Source organism: Engraulis encrasicolus, chromosome 24 (genome assembly GCF_034702125.1).
Source record: "Engraulis encrasicolus isolate BLACKSEA-1 chromosome 24, IST_EnEncr_1.0, whole genome shotgun sequence".
Lineage (NCBI taxonomy): Eukaryota > Metazoa > Chordata > Actinopteri > Clupeiformes > Engraulidae > Engraulis > Engraulis encrasicolus.
The window spans coordinates 32,594,225-32,607,765 of NC_085880.1; the positions used below are offsets into that span (position 1 = coordinate 32,594,225).

General features: G+C 42.2%; 1 protein-coding gene across 7 annotated transcripts in view; it reads right to left on the minus strand.

Moving 5' to 3' along the window:
• camk2g2 (calcium/calmodulin-dependent protein kinase (CaM kinase) II gamma 2) overlaps nucleotides 1-13,541 on the minus strand; it is a 147,272-nt gene that overhangs the window by 35,406 nt on the left and 98,325 nt on the right. For 6 of the 7 annotated variants that reach the window (XM_063191121.1, XM_063191120.1, XM_063191119.1 and 3 more), the window contains exons 12-13: nucleotides 9,681-9,723; nucleotides 1,574-1,614 (exon numbers count right to left, since the gene is read on the minus strand). In XM_063191121.1, coding sequence (XP_063047191.1) covers nucleotides 1,574-1,614; nucleotides 9,681-9,723 — 84 coding nt within the window. Of the gene's footprint in view, nucleotides 1-1,573; nucleotides 1,615-9,013; nucleotides 9,077-9,680; nucleotides 9,724-13,541 lie in introns of all 7 variants that reach the window. The other variant, XM_063191122.1, reaches the window with a different exon arrangement.

The following is a 13,541-nucleotide window of genomic DNA, read 5'->3' on the forward strand; positions in this document are numbered from 1 at the left end:
GAGAAAAAAGGGAAGGCAAGAAAGAATGAGAGAGAAAAAGCAGGGCAAAGGACATGTAACAGGTCTCACCATCAAACAAACACTGGAGCAGGACTTCCTTTTCTGAGTAGAGCAAAAGAGAGGTGCGGAGGGGAGAAGGGGTAACCATCAAAAGAGAGGTGCACGGGAGAAGTGGTAACCATCGGGGGCAGGCAAATAAAAACCAAGTACAAAAAAACAGCAAAGAATATTGAACTGCCAGTTAGAACATCCCAGAGAAAAGAAAAGGTGAAATTAAAGATAAAACTAAAAGTGAACATTCACCAGAGTAGCAAATACAGTGGCAGAAGGGATAGTGTTTCATGAATAGGACAGGGGAAGGGGAAGTGACATTAACATGAAATTGAGTTAATAAGACAAGTGAGCTCAGCCATGCTACAGGTGAAAACTGGATCACTGTGTGTGTCCCTTGTGTGGCGTGTTTTTCTCTTCTTGTTCCGTTTTTGTTTGGCTGATGTCATTGAGCCCTTGTCAATCATGTCTGGTCACTGCATGCACTAAGCCCATTGGCAAACACGCCGCTATGTGACCCTTGCCGAGGTCTCTGAACCCTGTGTTTAATGCAGACAAACACAACACCAACTCCACCCCCCCATACCCACACACCTACTCAAACTCCACACCCTGCACAGAACAATTCTTCCTCAGTACACAGATACAGCAGCAGGGGCTGTGTATGACTCGTCATTCAACCCTGGGAACTGATGAACACGTGTCCTCAAATCGCCACTGACGTTTTTATTAGTTGCCTTGATCAGAAAAACATGGTGTATGTCTGATAATACCGTCTGACCTGGTTGCAAATACGGTCATCGAAATTGATTTTTTTTCCACATCTCTCCATTACAGGATAAAGAGCCTTGTTCGAATGGTGGATCTGAAGTGGTTTAAGCGTAAGCTAATCTCCATAATTCGAACCATCATTAAACCTGCTCATCGAATCAGAAAATACCTCGGACACAGCAGGCTCTAATTTTATCCAATTAGAGAATGAGGCTAACTTGAATGCTTTAATTAGCTTCTGTGGTTGCATGAACATGATTTTAAAAAGCGTGGTACAGATTTTTTTGACCTCCTGGCAAACCTCTGAACTCAGAAATTTAAGCTGTCATAATGCAGTTAATTCATCTTCTATGTTAAATTAATATATGCAGATTCACAGTCTACAACACAGTTAAGACTTAACGATGAATAACTTGTGTAGAAATGCAGCGTCACTGGTCAAGCCAATGCACTGAAACCCCAGTGGGTATATTATGTGTTACATATTATACACCAAAGACTACACATTACCACTTTTTATGATGAAAATTTAAAATATGATCTGGAGAACCAACATAGGCTTTTAAAACAAGATAAACAATCAACATAATAAACCTATTGAAAAATCGTCCATCATCTTAATGCTGCTGGTACAAAACCGATGGACAGAATAACAAATAAATTGATTAAAAAAAACAAAGGAGAGAAGGGGAAAGTGTAAGTTGCCATTAAACCTTTCAAAACCAAATGAGAAGCAGGGCACTGGACTTACCTTAACTCCGTCCGTTTTTTTGTTCAGTAAACTTTTGCATGCTGAAACAAGCAAGAGAAATTGAGGTTATATGTCAGAAAGAACCACTGTTGAACAACCATCAGCTTTAACCAGGTTATGCACTTCCAGTTATAGGCTGGTTGAAGTAGCCTCAGCAGTAGGGTAATGCAGGAACTGCTCTCCTGGCAGGCTCGCCAAGAGATGCACCCATTCCTGTTCAGCCCTACTGATGACTTGCTTTCATTGAGTCTCAACCAGTCCTTTTTGTAAAGTGGTCTTCAGGGCCCTGACCTCTCGTTAAAGGAACACTAAGAAGTCCAAAATTCTTTCAGTGGATTGTTGAGTCAAAACAGGCGTGGGAGGTGCTTCAGATTTTGCTTTGCCACACTCCATGGGCAACCACTGCATTACAGGTAGGTTATTTAGAGTAGGAGGAGTGGGCCTGTCTCTCTCTTTCTCTAGACAATTCCAAGTCCAACCTTTAGCGTGTCTGAAAAGTTAAACTACTTAATCTTGATTTACTTATATGTATAATATATAGAATATATGTATGGTGAATATATGTGCAATGATGTGTGTATGTGTTTTTCCGGTATTTATGCATGTATGCTACTGGACACCTTAATTTCCCTCAGGATAAATAAATGATTCTCTACTCACTACAGTACATGCTATAGTTTAGTTGACATTGACTTTGATATCAATAGCAAGATCTGGCAAACATGGTACAGATAAATAAAGAAACATTGCATACTGCCATTTTTGCTCCTGCACACGATCTTCTTATTAAGCAGTGATCATGCCATACCTTTACAGACAAGAGACAGGGTTATTTTGATGCCAAGCCTGTTTCCACACAATCGCTTAGGTTTGTACCAGAGCAAATGCTCTTCAAAAAGACCGCAAAGATGTACACACAGAGACAGACACAAACACACAGACATACATAAATGCCTACCAGGTGCCTATACAACATATTTTCTGGACAATAAGCAACACAAGTCCATAAGATGGATTCATCTCTTTGGTATTTATTTTATTGTCAGGGCTGCTGTTCCCTTACATACTAGAAAAAGCTCAAAAGACTTAGGTAAGGATCATGAAATGGCACCATGACATTGTCCCAAAGGTAGCGTCATTTTGTAGCTTAAGGTTTCTTTCCTGTGTAGTAGTCTTAATCTTCACATCGTCAACCGTTACTCAGTACTTAATTTATTTTGAGGCTACCCAGCTATAAGCAGACAATGTTCTGTGCCATTTCCACTGCAGAGTATGTCATCACATTCATATTCTATTCGCTGCCGTGCCACGACTTAACAAGGCTTCTTAAACTGACGATATTTCACTAGGTGTACACATTCTCTCTTGTAAGACACACACTGTTAACGTCATTGTTAGCCTTGTACAATTTTTATAGGCTGCTGAGAACATTGTTGGCATTATTAAATTCAGGTAGAAGTAGTTGCGTTACATAAACTGAAAGTCCTTTATTTCCCACCTACAGTTCTTATTAACCCTCTGCTGATCCATTTTAATTAATTTATAGTCGCTAATTACAATTGTGTCTAAATGTTACGTATCCGTCCAGAAAATATGACACATATACTGTTGGATGATGCTGGACACCTTCCAATTCATTTAAATGAACCTCAAATGTCCCTTACCTTTATAAATTTACAAATGTAGGAAGGAGGACAAGAAAAAAATATAATAAAATAGATTAAAAATTGATGGCAGTCACTTCGTCCCAGAGGAGATTAGTGTGCAACAGAGTTTCTGCAGGCTGTCTCAGAGTCAACTCATGCAATGGAGAAGGAGCTTTGATGAGCATGCAAAAGATCAAAGTGCTAAAATACTCCCCATCACCATTCAGGGAAAGTGAGGCTGCATGACAAAAGTGTGACTACACAACCTCACAAGCACAGGGAGACACTCAAGTAGGATGACAGACAGACATGGACAGACACATAATACAGTGCACATGGACAGACAAACAGATACACAATAACACACTTACAGTATGCACACACACACACACACACACACACACACACACACACACACACACACACACACACACACACACACACACACACACACACACACACACACACACACACACACACACACAGGTTGTAGATGTACACATTATAGAGATGACTCAAAAGTGGTGAAACATTGGAGTTAAAGTTGATATTGACGTGTGACAACTTTTGGGGGGTGTTTTGCCACAACAAATGATCTGAGCGGCAGTGCTGCCTGGGTGAGCTGAGCAGTTGTCTACTGCACTGCATATGGACTGGGTGCCAGGCAGGGAGCTCAGGCTACCCATTTCCTGCCCAGACCAAGAGGCACTCATCAGCATAGACATGGCTATGTGTGACACTAATGGATGCAGTTCGCTGCATGCCAGTGGGGCTGCTACTTCTCAATGGCTGATGGCGAGTGAGGGGGAAATTAGCCTTAAGCGCCACTCTCTCATCTGGGCACACACATTACTCACACTCCCCCAACCCCCCCACCCCCCCCAAAACACACAGTATGCTCAGACTGTTTATGTCGTGACAGACGATACATTCAGAGGTCAGACCAAAACAAAGAGACACAGACATAATACTCAAACACAAAACCACTAATTACTGATTCTTGAAAGTTTGGCAAAAACACGTCCCACTCTTGAAAGTGACAATTTTTGTATAAAGTCAATTAAAATTTCACAAGGAATAAAAAACAGGTAATGATCAATGATTTTTTGAAAGACATTCAGGCATTTATAAGAAAGATGACATTACTGAGGGCCCTTTTCAAACCTTCAGCTATAATGCATGCTTCTCCATCACTGAAACTCCTCCTAGTCTACTATTTTCTCCAAAAATGGTTAATTAGTTTGGACACTGCAATACAGTATACTGTCACAACCATAAAATGTCAACATCATGCCTTTTGTATTAAAAATCTTTTTCTAGAAGAGGTACATAGAAGTTAGAAGTACCTAAAAAACAGGGAAAACAAAATGACTGATGTGAACTAACTATGAATATTATGTAAAAGAGTAGGTTTTGTCACCTCCATCAGATATCACCACCATCAGGTTTTGTGATGGTGGTGACAAAAGCCTCTACATGCCCCTCAGTGGAGGCTAGAGTATAACTTTGGGTCACAATGAATACTAATGAATACTAATATGTCTTACAAATGTCATTTACCAGCACAGATCAGTCAACTACCCCACAGACTACCCCCTGTCACCACCGTCAGATGGATGTCACCAAAGTCACCAACATCAGAGGGAGTTTTACATGTTTTAAATGAATATGCTTACAATATGTATCTCAATTGCTGTGAATTATCAAAATAGTTATTCATTTTCATACAAAACCCCATATTTTTACATTTTAATTGCGCCTGACGGTATTGACAAAACCAAAGAGCATGCCTATTTTATGGCTATTTTCCGGTTATTCCAATATATTGCTGCACAGCCAAGACGATTAACTGTGAAAATGTACTTCAATATTTAGATTTTTTTTTTCCAAAATTAAATCCTGTTTTAGCCACATTCTCAAGAATCAGTGCTATACACAAACACAGTCATTTGAACACAAACACACACACACCAACACAATTTCTAATAGGTAAACCAAAAGAGAGCTTGCAAAAAAACCAAAGCATTTCAAAACCAGACAGATGCACGTCAGTGTTGTCCAGACTCTATGCACAGGCATGCTGGTGAGAGGTATCCCACAATGCAACAGGAATCAGTCATGAGGACAAGGGTCAAGGGGTCATGAGCAGGTACTCATTTCATTTCGGATGGCAGCAGAAGCCTGGATTCATTAGTTTTACAATCCAGTGCCGCATATTCCAACTGACCGGGTTTTACCTGTACAAATAAGCCAAGTGACCATTCAACCAGGTGAATTATCAGGAAAATCCAGGTCATTTGGAATATGTGGCACTGGATTGTAACTAATGAATCCAAGTTGCCCATCAGTGGATGACAGTACAAGTCAGGCTATGTTGGTGTACGCACGCACGCGCACACAGAAACAAATACACACACAGAAATGGAGAGACTGACAAATATGTCTCACACACACACACACAGACACACAGACACACACACAAACACACACACACAGACACACACACACACACACACACACACACACACACACACACACACACACACACACACAGACACACAGACACACACACCCACGAAAACATGCAGAGCACAACTGTCTCTCCTCACTGCCATCTGTCATGGTGTGAAGGCCTAGAAGCCTTTATGGCTAGCCATGTCGAGCAGTCTTAAATACCCCCACTGACTGCCTAAAGGCCGGAACATGCTGCAGGATATGTGTCCAGAAACACTCTACATGAGACGAAACACTTAAGGAAACGACCATAGAAATGAACGGGGGTGATTTGTAACACCAACATGTACGTAGGTATGTGCTTGCACATCTCCCACCTTGCCAGCAAAGAGAGCCAATTGCCTACTGAGCTGCAATGTCATTGATCCCATCATCTCGCAAGCAAATGCTGCTCATGTGCAGTTGAAACATATAGAGAAATAGCTGCCTGAAACAGCTGCCCCGAGGCATCGCCAAGATGGCTGCCAAGTGGAAGGATTATACATATGGATTTCTGCACACATTTCGTGCACAAATTATAAGTATTTTAAGTATTTTAATAGTATTATAAGTATTTTAAGTCCAATTTTGCTCACTTGAATGCAAGGTACGGTGACAAAAAGGGAGACAGGGGGATACAGACATCGACCTGAATAAAGGGGACGCCATATGTTCGATTCAAAAGTGAAGCAATGGCTGGGGGAGGGCATGAGACAATTTTTGGTCAGAACAAGGAAGTAGAGAGTCATTCCCCATGCATCTGTGGAGACTTGAAACAATGAATCTCCTTTGAAATTCTTGCTGATTGGGCTCTGTTTCGTTCAAACAGTAGCTTCCCATCCCTTTCAAACAACCCAAATATTTTTTTAGGCCTGACTCTTTCTTTTAGAGAGCTATTACATTTTTTAAATGACCAATGAGCATTGCTGGTTGGGTTGGTTGGTGCTTGTTGTCACTGTTGCTAAAGTACACTTCTGGAAATTTGGGTCGGAAGTACTCTCGCAGATCAATCGGGAATGCTTCAAAAACGCACAGTAGAAGCCCGTTGTCCATATACTAGTATACACGTCTGTTGTTTCAGATTTTCAGCAATATAAATGGGAGTTACATTAACCTGTGATTAAAATGTAGTACATGTAGAAAATCTGGAGACACCAAAACCAGAATAAGAAATATAACAAGAATAACGGTTATCTACTCCCTACAAATCACACCCTGGTGACACGTGCACCTAATGCAATACTGACACAAACCACTACATCTAATGAAGCTTTGTCTCTGGCTAGGTATGCGTGTGTCTGTGTGTGCGCACTGTTTGTGAATGTGTGTGTGTGTGTGTGTGTGTGTGTGTGTGTGTGTGTGTGTGTGTGTGTGTGTGTGTGTGTGTGTGTGTGTGTGTGTGTGTGTGTGTGTGTGTGTGTGTGTGTGGTCAAATAATATAGTCTATGCATGGGTCTGTGTGTGTGTGTGTGTGTGCGTACGTGCGTGCCTGCCTGCCTGCCTACGTGCGTGTGTGTGTCCTTGTTCGCACAACTGTGTGCGGTCAAATAATATGTGCCGTGCATTTTGCTCATCCATCTTCCCAGCCACAATAGAATGGGAGTGACAAATGAGCCTGCCAGTTTGACTGCATGTGGCCCATTACGCATTCAGTGGGCTCTATGACGCTCACACGGTATAGACTTGCAGAGGCAAGCAGGCTTAACCAACTAACTAGCTAGATAAATTAGCACTAGAAGCAGTGTTGCCAGATTGGGCGGGTGCCCGCCCAATTGGGCTACTTGGGATGAGCGTCGGCGGGCAAAAATGGGAAAAATTGGCCATTTGGCGGTTTTTTAGGCCGTTTTGGGCCCATAGAAGTCAATGTAATTTGTTGAATTTGGGCGGAATTTAGCGCATTTTGGCGGTTTTTGATAACCTTTTGGGCGGGATTTGGTCAGACACATCTGGCAACACTGACTAGAAGATGGTGATTGTCTTGAACTGTATATTTTCCCCAACTAACACACACACACATACATACACACACACACACATACACACCCACAGACACACACACACACACACACATACATACACACCCACAGACACGCACACACACACATGCAAAGATTACCGGGTCAGTTGATCTGTAAATTTGTCTATGTGTTTTATCCCGTGTGTGTGTGTGTGTGTGTGTGTGTGTGTGTGTGTGTGTGTGTGTGTGTGTGTGTGTGTGTGTGTGTGTGTGTGTGTGTGTGTGTGTGCGTGTGTGCGTGTGTGTGTGTGTGTGTGCGTGTGTGCGTGTGTGTGTGTGTGTGTGTGTGTGTGTGCGCATGTTCAATGTGTGAAGTTAATGAGAAAGAAATCACTCGGAAATTCGTGCTGGGAAAGGGGGGGGGTGGATTGGGATCGTGCATTCAGCAGGTAAAGTCAAGGCATGAACTCTCCCAGGCTACATGCATGGGGAGGGAGGCAGGACAGGCGAGCAGGCTGATAGGTGGGTGAGGCTGGCAAGCCGATTGAACTTAACCAAAGAGCTTTGATACCAAGGGAGCTCACGGGCTGAAAAATACATTGGCAATGCTGAAGTGCCAAGGCGCTCTTCCATGGGCGCACCACTGGGCACCATTTTAGGGTAACAGGTAACAGCATCACTATGGGTAGCATATCCCACCTCAAGTCTGGGAGATTATGGTAGTAGTGAACACCGGAGCCATGCAAGTAAGAGTTGGGACAATCCCATTGACCCCTGTGTTCCATTTTTACACAAAGATGGTGGCTCATGGAGCCTAACACACAGATCTCCATTGACATTTCCAAAACAGCTCCAAAATAGCTCCAGAAAGTGAGCATCATACACAGGGTAAATGCAAATGTAATTTAAATTAATCTACTTATGTTGTCATGTAGTGGTTCTGAGTTAGTCTTTAGCAAAAAGAAAGCTGCTGCTTACAACAAGTACCACGGTTGTCAAAACTCTGCATTCCACGGCTCTAGTGCACGTGAGGAGTCTACGTCACGCCCCTCCATGGGAGCTAAAAAAAATAAATAAATAAAAGGCCTGAAAAATGTCCATCGACTCCCTCCCATTCTATGTTTTATTTTATTTTTTTATCTCAGACCCCATGGAGGAGAACGCTTTAGAAGAGAAGTAACTTCCTGGCCCTAAAACAGCGCTCATGGTCGTGTCAACACTTTTATGATCATATTTTTTTATGAAGCAAGCTCCTCTTAGCATCAAGGCTCTTGGGTGCCAACCTCCTTTCCCTCCCTCTCCGCTCCCCTCCCCTCCCCCACCCTCCTGGCTGTGGGCACATACCTTCCTGTGCCAGAGAAGCGGTACTGGTGGTGGCAGAGGCAGGGCTGGTGTGCTGCCGGCCCACTATTGGACAGAGAGGCATTCCAATGGGAGGAGCCAAAGAGGTTAGGAGGCGGGGCCTCAGACTGTGTGCAGTAATTACTTACCTTCAGTGTACAATGACGTGCGTGTGTGTGTGTGTGTGCGTGTGTGTGTGTGTGTGTGTGTGAGTATACAGAGACTTGTGCGTACTGCTTGACAAAGCCAACAGAGGTTACACAATGAGAGTTCAGGTAAGAGTGGACCAGCAAGAAATCACATGCAAAGCATAGATGTGTGAAGGGGATCCTTTAAGCTATGTGGACTCAGCTAGACTAGACTAGACAGCCAAATCATAAATCAGTCTGTTAGATATTGGAAAATGCATGCAGACTTAATAAGAGTCCATATAGAGTTAAAAACTGTCCACAAATAGAATGCCCTCTCAATATTCTTGAAGTAAAATATCCTGTGGAATGATTTGGTTGTGTGTGTGTGTGTGTGTGTGTGTGTGTGTGTGTGTGTGTGTGTGTGTGTGTGTGTGTGTGTGTGTGTGTGTGTGTGTGTGTGTGTGTGTGTGTGTGTGTGTGTGTGTGTGTGTGTGTGTGTGTGTGTGTGCGTGTGTGTTTCAGAGATGCTGTTAACTCACCTGAGAAGTTTCTGGACACCAGCATAGTTGTAAGAATTGCCCCCTGTAACGACAGACACATGAGCAAAGGACCAGGGGTACAGACAGACAGACAGAGACAGACAGAGACAGACAGAGACAGACAGACAGACATGCATCACCTACTGTTAACACAATACTATTCACATGAACCCCCTGAGCTAAATGCTTTGAGGTACAGGGAGAGAGAGACAGAGAGAGATATGGAGTGAGGGAAGACGAAAGCTACAAAAGGCATTTAAAGACAACAAGAGAGAGAGAAGGGCGGATGGAAGTGTGGCTAGAGGGAGATCAGCCGTGGGATTGAGCGTGAGGACAAATGAGTTAGCTCAGTGTAATGTTGGGTAGTATACTGGTGGTAACTGGGTGTCTATGTGTACTATGTTGTGTAATGTTGTGTAGTATACTGGTGGTAACTGGGTGTCTATGTGTACTATGTTGTGTAATGTTGTGTAGTATACTGGTGGTAACTGGGTGTCTATGTGTACTATGTTGTGTAATGTTGTGTAGTATACTGGTGGTAACTGGGTGTCTATGTGTACTATGTTGTGTAATGTTGTGTAGTATACTGGTGGTAACTGGGTGTCTATGTGTACTATGTTGTGTAATGTTGTGTAGTATACCGGTAGTAACTGGGTGTCTATGTGTACTATGTTGTGTAATGTTGTGTAGTATACTGGTGGTAACTGGGTGTCTATGTGTACTATGTTGTGTAATGTTGTGTAGTATACTGGTGGTAACTGGGTGTCTATGTATACTATGTTGTGTAATGTTGTGTAGTATACCGGTAGTAACTGGGTGTCTATGTGTACTATGTTGTGTAATGTTGTGTAGTATACCGGTAGTAACTGGGTGTCTATGTGTACTATGTTGTGTAATGTTGTGTAGTATACTGGTGGTAACTGGGTGTCTATGTGTACTAACCCCAACTCCGATGAAGTTGGGACGTTTGGTAAACAGTGAATAAAATCAAAATGCTATCATTTTCAAAACACTCAATCTATTCATTAGATGGAGAATAGTGAAAAGACAACATATTAAGTGTTAAAACCGAGAAAAAATATTGTTTTGGGGGACATATGTACTCATTTCTAATTTGAGAAATCCAACACGTCTCAAAAGAGCTGGGACGGGGACAATAAATGGCAGCAAATGTCGAGGAAGACTAAAAACAAAACAAAAGACAACACTTAACAGTTAAATACATTAACCGATGAGATGATTTTATATAAAAAACAGTGTTAATTCCTATCTTGGACATGATTTCACCAGCTTAAATGGTGGGTGTATTCCTTGTCATGTTTTGCAATGTTTTCCTTTCTGTAGTGCTTACAGTGTGACAGGTCTTGACCAAAAACCCACCATTTTATCACATGCTGGTCCTTATGATGGAGCCAAACTGTTAAAACATAGTAGAGAATGCAATTTGACCTTACTATGTGGCAGTAATCGAAGATCTCCCTTCAAAATATAATGCATGAGTGGCTTTTCATGCTGTTTAAAACCCATTTATACCATTCAGCACTGTATTTAACTCTACAGATGAGTGAGAACATCTTAACCAATGCACTACTGCATCCGCATGCCATCATGGAGGCTGACTTTTGAAGCTAGCACTAACACAAGTTGGATGGTCCATTTTCACTGTAGCACAGGACGTGCAATGCTCTATTATTGTCAAAAAGAATGGACTTCTACAACTTCTGCTGACTTCTGTAAGCAAAGGACAGTTTCCCATGTCTTTTGGGTCTATTTCAAGTGAGCTCAGGTGCTTAGGAGAATGTTAAACCCCTGTGTCATTTTCATGCATTAAGCATTCTTAATATGGTCAATTTTCAATAGCTCTAGCACTCCAGGAATTAGAGTGAGACTACAGCCAATATATATTTCATGATGTCATGAACCTATACAATGATTTTATTAACAAAAATATGTCTTATATACACTCAATCGTGGTAAATCAAAGGGAATTCAAAAATGTATGTAATAACTATGGTAATTATTCCCTTTGCATCTTTAATTCTGAGTGACTCAGCCTCTCTGTGATGATCTTATACCTGGACACCTATATTGTCCGTCAGTACAATTCATTTTGAAATGTTCTTCTTTGTTGTTTTATCTTATTTGGATGTTTACTAAATTTCACTGATCCCCGTCCCAACTCTTTTGAGACGTGTTGGATTTCTCAAATTAGAAATGAGTACATATGTCCCCCAAAACAATATTTTTTCTCGGTTTTAACACTTAATATGTTGTCTTTTCACTATTCTCCATCTAATGAATAGATTGAATGTTCTGAAAATGATAGCATTTTGATTTTATTCACTGTTTACCAAACGTCCCAACTTCATCGGAGTTGGGGTTTGTACTATGTTGTGTAATGTTGTGTAGTATACCGGTAGTAACTGGGTGTCTATGTGTACCAGAGCATGTGAACGGAGCGAGCGGGGGAGCGGTAGAAATATAGTTACAGCGCCGAGCGGTTATGAATTCAAAGGCCGGGGCGATGATTTCCCTCCGCTCCAGTTCGCTCCGATGCGCTCACAAATTAAAATGTTGGAATATAAAATTTGTAAATAAAATTAATTTGATTAAGTGTGCTGTTTTAGACGTGTTTTTGAATTGAAAACGAGTTGCAGGCCAACAGTTTTTAATCCTTCAAAAATTTGAAGCCACTACAGTCAGCCACTGACCCCGGCGCTTTCGCGTCACGTGTGCCCCGCTAGGCAAGGTCTGAAGATGGAGTTTGTAAAGTACTTCCAAAAGCAAGGTGATAGGTCGTATAAATGCAAAATTCAGGTCAAAAAGCGAGGAAGATGTTGAGCACGATGAAGAATGTTAGCAACATAGTCGCTGTGAGTAACTCTTATTTTAACCTGGGCATGAGAAAGCACGACGAGATGCTGCGCAAAGGAGGATGGAACAAAACGTGAGCATTCCTCTTTTGACAGTTAGATCAAGCTCATTGGGGACAGCATTTTTCCAAAAACCTTTAGTTTTGTCTTCTCAATAACTCAACAATTTCCCTTAGACTAGGCCTATTTCTTTGGAGTTTGATTATTTAATTAAACAGAACACGCTGACAGTAGGCTGCCGTCGGATTTTCCAATTGCTTTCACTCTTTTCCAGTAGCCACCCTACTGTTATCAATTATGAATGATTTACTAATATATTCGTTCAAAACGTTGTCAATGACATGGCCGTTCCTGGGCGATATGGGCCAGTCCATGCAAACGAAAGCATAAATATTCATCATGAGTCTTCAGGTGCGCGCAAACTGTGTATGAACGCATGGCCGAAACTCTTATTTTAACCTGGGCATGAGAAAGCATGACGAGATGCTGCGCAAACACCAGGAGGATGGAACAAAACGTGATAAAAAAAATGTAGGGGTTGCGCCCTGTATGGTCCTTGCAATATCCCTCTGGAACATACAGAAGCCATGTGCTTGTAATTAGACCTTTTCTGGAACGACTGACCGACTCTATAGCCTACCATGTCCACTCTGCGCCGGGTGTCCTAGGGCCCTGACATAATTACATGAAGGAAAAATGTCAGAAAATGCCGTCTCCTGAACATTTGAGCGAGCTAGGAGCGATTTTGACAGAGCGGCAAGAAAATTATGGTGAGCGCGAGGGTTTTTATGAGCGGAGCGTCCTGGCGCAACATCCTCCTGAGCAGGGAGCGGGACTTGAGCCACGCTCAGCTCCGTTCACATGCTTTGATGTGTACTATGTTGTGTAATGTTGTGTGGTATAGTAACTGGGTGTCTAGGGGTGCATCCCAATATGTGACCTTGCCTCCTCCACTTGTGCTTGTCTCCTCGTCCCGCCTCCTGGCCCC